Below are 6,644 nucleotides of genomic sequence, written 5' to 3'. Positions count from 1 at the left end.
ATAAAAAATACTTATTACTCACCTCTTCAGAATTCTTAAAGATTTTTTTTAAATTTTTTCAGTTTGTTATATTAAGGTATAATTTACATACAGTGATATACACAATTGTTAAGGATACAGCTTAGTGAATCATCAATTAAAACCACCACTCATATCAAAACCCTAAGAAATTTCTTTTGTGTGTGTGTATGTGTGCATGTGTATTTTATATACTTCATGCTTAGTACTTTAGGGAATTGTAATAAGTATTTTTTATTATTAGAAATTTTTATTTATGCATATAGGTTCTGTGAATCTGCAAAAAAGACATGTGCCTATTCCCAGCCCCCAATGTTCATAAACTAATTAGTAGAGGAAAGATGAAAGGCTTTCAGATTTTATTTATTTATTTATTTTTGGTCTTTTTGTGACAGGGTGTCCCTGTAGCCCCAGACAGCCTAGAACTCGTTATGTAGACAGGCTGGCCTTGAGCTCACAGAGCTCTGTCTGCCTCTGCCTCTACGCTGAGACTAAACATGTGTGCCACCATGCCCAACCGGATTTTATTTATTTTTAAAGTTTAAAATCTTTAGTTTTAAACTTTGCGTATGTATGTATGTCTATGTGAGTGTATGCAGCCTTTGTGCCAGAAGAGGGCATCAGATCCCCTGGAACTGGAGTTATAGGCAGTTGTGAACCACCTGACATGGGTGCTGGGAACTAAACTTGGGTCCTCTAGAAGAGCACCAAGTGCTCTTAACCTCTGAGCCTTCTCTCCATCCCTAGCTTTCAGGTTTTTGTTTAATTTTGGTATGAAAAATGAAGAATTTTTTTTAATTGTCATTTTTTAAATGTGTGTTTGTATGTGAATATGTGTGCATCATGGCATACATGTGGAAGTCAGAGAACAATTTTTGGGAGTTGGTTTTTTCCTTCTGCCAACATGTGGGTTCTGAGGTTCAAACTCAGGTCATCAGTTTGGCAGCAAGCATCTTTACCCATTGAACCATCTTGCTGGCCCAAGAATGAGTAATTTTTTTTTTAATATAAAAGATTTCAGACTATAAACAGTTACTATGATAGTGCTAAATAGTAGTTTAGAGGCTCAAATGTGATGAGCTGAGTTGAAATGAAAGGGAAGATTTCATTTAAATTTTGGAAAAACCTTTTTTGCCTTTTCATGCTGAAATCATTAAATGTGAACATTGTATATATAGTCTGTAAGAATGACTAAATTTAAGAAAAGACAAAATCATCAATATTTCTTTAAATTGTCTAGAAAGCTAAACATGATGGCACAGGCCTGTAGTCTCAGCACTGGAGAGGTGGGGAAACAAGATCTAGAGTTTGAGACCAGCTGAGCTGCAGAACAAGTTCCAGGTCAACATGGGCTACATGAGACCTTGTCTCAAAAATGAATAAGTAAATAATTGCCTACCGGCAGGCAGTTTTTTAACTACCTCCTAGTTAAAAAAAATAAGATCTGTTTTATGACACTCAAATGTCTACCTGGTCATGTCTTGAGTTTGTTTTTTTTTTTCTCTTTGTCTAGAAGATTAAAATTGCAGCCCTACGCATGTATACAAGCTGTGTGGAGAAAACTGACTTTGAGGAATTCTTTCTAAGTAAGTTACTCTTTGATTGTTCAGGAAAAGGAAAATGGATCTACTGATCTGTTCCTTTTAATGGTTGTGGATATCTTTTTTAACATTTATTTGTGTGTGTGTGTGAGTTTGTGCATGAGTGCCATGGTGCATACATGTGTGGAGGTCAGAGGACAGCTTTTGGGAATTGGTTCTTTCTTTCCATCACATGGATTTTGGGGGTTGAGCTCAGGTTGTTGGGTTTGACAGCAAGAACCTCCATCTGCCAACTTGCCTGCCCATGATTGGGATTTTTTTTTTTTTTTTTTTCCCAGTCTTTTTGAGACAGGGTTTCCCTGTAGCCCCAGCTGTCCTGGAACTCACTATGTAGACCAGGCTGGCCTTGAACTCACAGAGATCTGCCTGCCTCTGCCTCCTGAGTGCTGGGATTAAAGGTGTGCGCCACCATGCTTGGCAACCATGATTGGATTTTAATAGGATAATGACTTTTTAAAAAGTTGCTAATTGTCTATATAAAGTGCTACAGCTATTTTTGTCTCTTACTAGAAAGAGTCATATAAGTAAATCATTTTAACAAGTTTGAAAAAAACTATAAATTTGTTTGGTATTTTGACATTATCATCCATTTTGTACATGTTTGTATCTTCTTATGTCAAAACTCACAGTAAACATACCTGTTTCACATTCAGAATGTTTTTTTATTTAGCCTGTTTTCTAAATGCTTCTGTATGGAGGGTGTGTATGTGAGTGTGTGTGTGTGTGTGTGTGTGTGTGTGCCTATGTCTGTGTATCTGTGTGTCTATGTGTATCTGTATGTAGGCCAGAGGTCAGTCTTGGGTGTTACCCTCAGGACCGTTGTCCATTTCCTTTGAGACAGAGCCTCTCTTTGGCTTGGAGGTGTCCTGTTAGGCTAGACTAGCTGATTAGTGAGCCTCAGGGATCTTCCTGTCTCTGTCTCCCCAGTGCTGGGATTACAAGCCACCATGTATTTTACATGGGCTCTGGGGATCAAACTCCGGTCCTCATGCTTCCACAGTGAGCATTTTGCTGACTGAACCATTTCCCCAGCCCTTTAAGGAATTTTTTGAGGCAGGGTCTCATGTAACTCAGGCTAGCCTGGAACTTTCTGTGTAGCTAAGGATAACCTTGAATTCCTTCTCCTTTTCCTTCTGCCTTCTAAGTGCTTGGTTTACAAGCCTCTGCCACGATGCCAGCTCTTAGCATCTAACATGCATGTTTTGTTAATCATTTCGTTTTTGTTTCTAGTTTATAATTGCTTTAGTTGATTCTGAAATAGACTTCACAATTTTTCCTTTATCTATTAGCAGACTATTGGCCCAAAAAGACTTATATAATTTGATTACTTATATCACATTGATGAATTGCTTTCCAAAAGGATTTTACTGGTTTAGACCACTGATAGCAGTTGATTGTATCAATACAATATTCATTTTGACGCTGTAAACTATAGTTATTAACAAAGTTAATTAAAATAGATATTTTTAAGGTCATTGGGAAAATTTAAGCCATTTCCGTGTCCACAGATTTGAGAAGGAAATGTGTTCTGTGCACTATATGGCAACAGCCAGATCCTCAAAGTAGAAGACACTGACATGTTAATACAGCTGCTGCTCTCCCTACAACACATATTTTTTTGTTGTTTTGTTTTTTGGTATTTTTGAGACAGGGTGTCCCTGTAGCCCCAGCTGTCCTGGAACTCACTATGTAGACCAGGCTGGCCTTGAACTCACAGATCCACCTGCCTCTGCCTCCTGAGTGCTGGGATTAAAGGCATGCACCACCACGCCCATCCGACAACACATATTTATACATTAACTATAAAGAAAGCTAGATGCAGTTTTGATTGTTTAGTAACTTTTTGCTTTTTAAATTTTAGGTTGTTTTATTTCACTATTTCAGCAGATTCATATTAAGAACTTAAACTATACTGAATTGTAATTATAATTTTTAACTTTATTCTTCCCCTAGCCCCTCCCTCTCCCTCCCTCCCTCCTTCCTTTCTTCCTTTCTTCCTTTCTTTCTGTCTCTTTTGTTCTTTCTTTCTCTCCTTTTCTTTCTTTTCTCTTCCCTCCCTCCCTCCCTTCCTTTCTTTCTTTATTTCTTTCAAGTCAGGTCTCACTGGGTAACCCCAGCTGGCTTGGAACTTACTATGTAGAACAGGTTGTGCTCAAACTCAAAGAGATTCACTTGCCTCTGCCTCCTGAGTGCTCGTATTAAAGGTGTGTGGCACCACACACCTAATTTATCTTTTATTTTCTATTTTCTTTTTTAAAAAAAATATTTTATTATTTTTATATGTTTGAGTTTATTGCCTACATGTGTATAAGTGCACCCGTATCATGCAATGCCTACAGAGGTCAGAAGAGGGTGTTGGATCCACTGGAGTTATGGCCGCTTGTTAGCCACCATTTGGGTGCTGGGAATTGAACCCGGGTCCTCTGCAAGAGCAGTCAGTGCTCTTAACCGTTGAGCCATCTCTCCAACTCCAACCTTCTATTTTCTTACTTATTTGTCAGGAAAGAAAAATTCCCTATTCCTTTGTAAGCTAGCTTTTTTTTTCTGTTTTTCTTTTTATTTAGAAAATTATTTACATTTATTTTATTTAGTGTGTGTGTGTTGTGTATGTTGTGTATACCATGGCGCCTGTGTGCAGGTCAGATGACAGCTTTCAGGCTTGATTCTCTCTACATGTGGGTTCTGGGAATCAGACTCAGGTAGTTAGGCTTGGCAGAAAGCACCTTTTCCCACAGAGCCATCTTTCCAGCCTTAAACTAACAATTTCTTACTTTAGGAGAAATTACTCCAAAAGGAGAAAATACCCTTTCTTTACATGATAAAGAAAGCATTAAGACATGTTTTATTTTTCCTTAAGTGGTTTCTTAAATCCATGTGCTTAAGTTATTTCTTACCAGGTCTTTTTTTCTTTTTTTTTTCCAGTTTACTTGATGTTAACATAATTTTAATTTAGAAGGCCTGGTAGTGCACACCTTTAATCCCAGCACTCAGGAGGCAGAGGCAGGTGGATCTCTGTGAGTTCAAGGCTAGTGTGGTCTACATGGTGAATTCCAGGACAGCTGGGGCTACAGGGCTAGAGAGATGCCTCAGCGGTTAAGAGCTCTTGCAGAGGACCTGGGTTCGAGTCCCAGCACCCACATGGCGGCTATGAACTGTACTTAACTCCAGTTCCAGGGGAATCTGAAGCCCTCTTTTACCTCCGCAGCATTGCACAACACGGGTGTACTCACATACATGCAGGCAATACACTCGTACACATTAAAAAAAATTTAAAAATTTAAATTAAAAAAAAACAACAACCCATATCCACCAGATCTTATTTATTTATTTATTTATTTATTTTTGTGTTTCTGGGGATTGAACCCAGAGTCTTAAACATGCTAGCCACTGCTGAATTTATCTTCAGCCTCCCACCAGTCCTGTTATCATCAGGACTGGGACGATGGCTCGGGGTAAGACTACTTTACTGTGCAGCATGTGGACCCGAGTTTGAATTGGAAAAAGCTCGGCTTTGTATGCTTATAAATCAGCACTGGAGGTAGGACAGGTAGATCCTGGGAACTTGCTGGCATCCATCTTAACTAAAATGTTTAGCTTCTAGTTTAGTGGGAGACCCCGTCTCAAAACAAGACAAAGAGCCATAGGGGAAGACACCCAGTATTTTGCTCTGGCTTCTGCATGTCCACATTAATGGACTTTCTCATACATTCATGTGCATGCATCACCTACAAACATACCATACACCCATACACATACACACACACACACACACTCAAAAAAAAAAAAAAACGAAAAACAAAAATCCTTATCTCTAGATAGTTAATGCTTGATTCAATTAATTACTCAGAAATTATAATTATTTTAGATGAATGCTTCCTTTGCCATAGTTCCTCATTGTTGAATGTTCTTGAGTTAGTATTACTATTAGAGTATCAAATAAGATTGTTATTACATCTTATAGATCTTAGTTAATGTTCATGTTTCCATTCATAACTTGTTATAAATTACAGACTTAAACATTTATGGAAGTTATAATTATTACATATTAATAGCTCACATTTACACTGTTTGCTTTTTGATTTGTCTCCTTTAGGAGTTTCCCAATCTTGTGGGATAGTAGGTGCTTGTGTTATTGTTTATTTTGTTTTGTGTTTAGAGACAGTTGAGGCTTAAAAAGGCTAAGTGACTTGCCCAAGAATGTCTAGCCAAGCCTTGCACCTGCGTTGCCTGGCTTGAAACTTAGGGATTTTCCCACTGTAACATGCTGCCTGCGAGTGAATGTAACCACAAGTTAGAAATTGTAATGCATCTCAATAATTTCTGCTTTATTGTATTTAGATGAGCTCCCTTGGTGAGATGTTGTATTAGTATTGGGAGCTGATGTTTATGTTCAAATCGTGTGTAGAGCTCAGTGAGTTTTTCCTAGCTTTGATTTCAATGTAGTTGGCAGTGAGTTTTTCAGTGACACTACTCGCTTCAGATTTTCTGAGACTCTATTAGGAAATTGCCCGTTAAAACTTATAGCTTAAGTGGGCACAGTGGTGCATACCTACCTGTAATTCAGTACTCAGAAGACAGAAGCAGGAGGATTGCCTCAAGTTTAAGACCAACCTATTCTACATACTGAGTTCCAGGCCAGCCAGGATATATAGCAAAACCCCGTCACAAACAACAAACAGATCTACATATTTGCATGTTTATTTGCTCTGTTGTAGTCCATTTTTAATAATTTTTTTGCTAGATGTACATTTTATTTAATTTTTAAAAAATTTATCTTTAGGTGTATGAGTGTTTTGCCTACAAGTGCATCATGTGTATGCAATGCCTGTGAAGGCCAAAAGAGGGCATCAGGTCCCTTGGAAGTGGAGTTACAGCTGGTTGCTAGCTGCCATGTGGGTGCTGGGAACTGAACCCTGGTCTTCTGGAAGAGCAGCCAGTGCTCTTAACTGCTAAGCCATCACTCCAGCCCCTAGGTTTTATCCTTTTAAAATCAAGCCAAAGAGATTCCTAAGTGCAGTTAGTGAA

The 6,644-nt window shown here is 38.3% G+C and overlaps 1 protein-coding gene across 4 annotated transcripts in view; it reads left to right on the top strand.

Moving 5' to 3' along the window:
- LOC103740185 (ubiquinol-cytochrome-c reductase complex assembly factor 1) overlaps positions 1 to 6,644 on the top strand; it is a 105,394-nt gene that overhangs the window by 27,775 nt on the left and 70,975 nt on the right. For all 4 annotated transcript variants that reach the window (XM_029567212.1, XM_008840744.2, XM_029567213.1 and 1 more), the window contains one exon: positions 1,532 to 1,604. In XM_029567212.1, coding sequence (XP_029423072.1) covers positions 1,532 to 1,604 — 73 coding nt within the window. The remainder of the gene's footprint in view (positions 1 to 1,531; positions 1,605 to 6,644) is intronic.

The sequence above is a fragment of the Nannospalax galili genome, unplaced genomic scaffold (genome assembly GCF_000622305.1).
Source record: "Nannospalax galili isolate Female #2095 unplaced genomic scaffold, S.galili_v1.0 scaffold221, whole genome shotgun sequence".
In the NCBI taxonomy this organism is placed as follows: domain Eukaryota; kingdom Metazoa; phylum Chordata; class Mammalia; order Rodentia; family Spalacidae; genus Nannospalax; species Nannospalax galili.
This window is presented reverse-complemented; position numbering and strand designations above follow the sequence as displayed.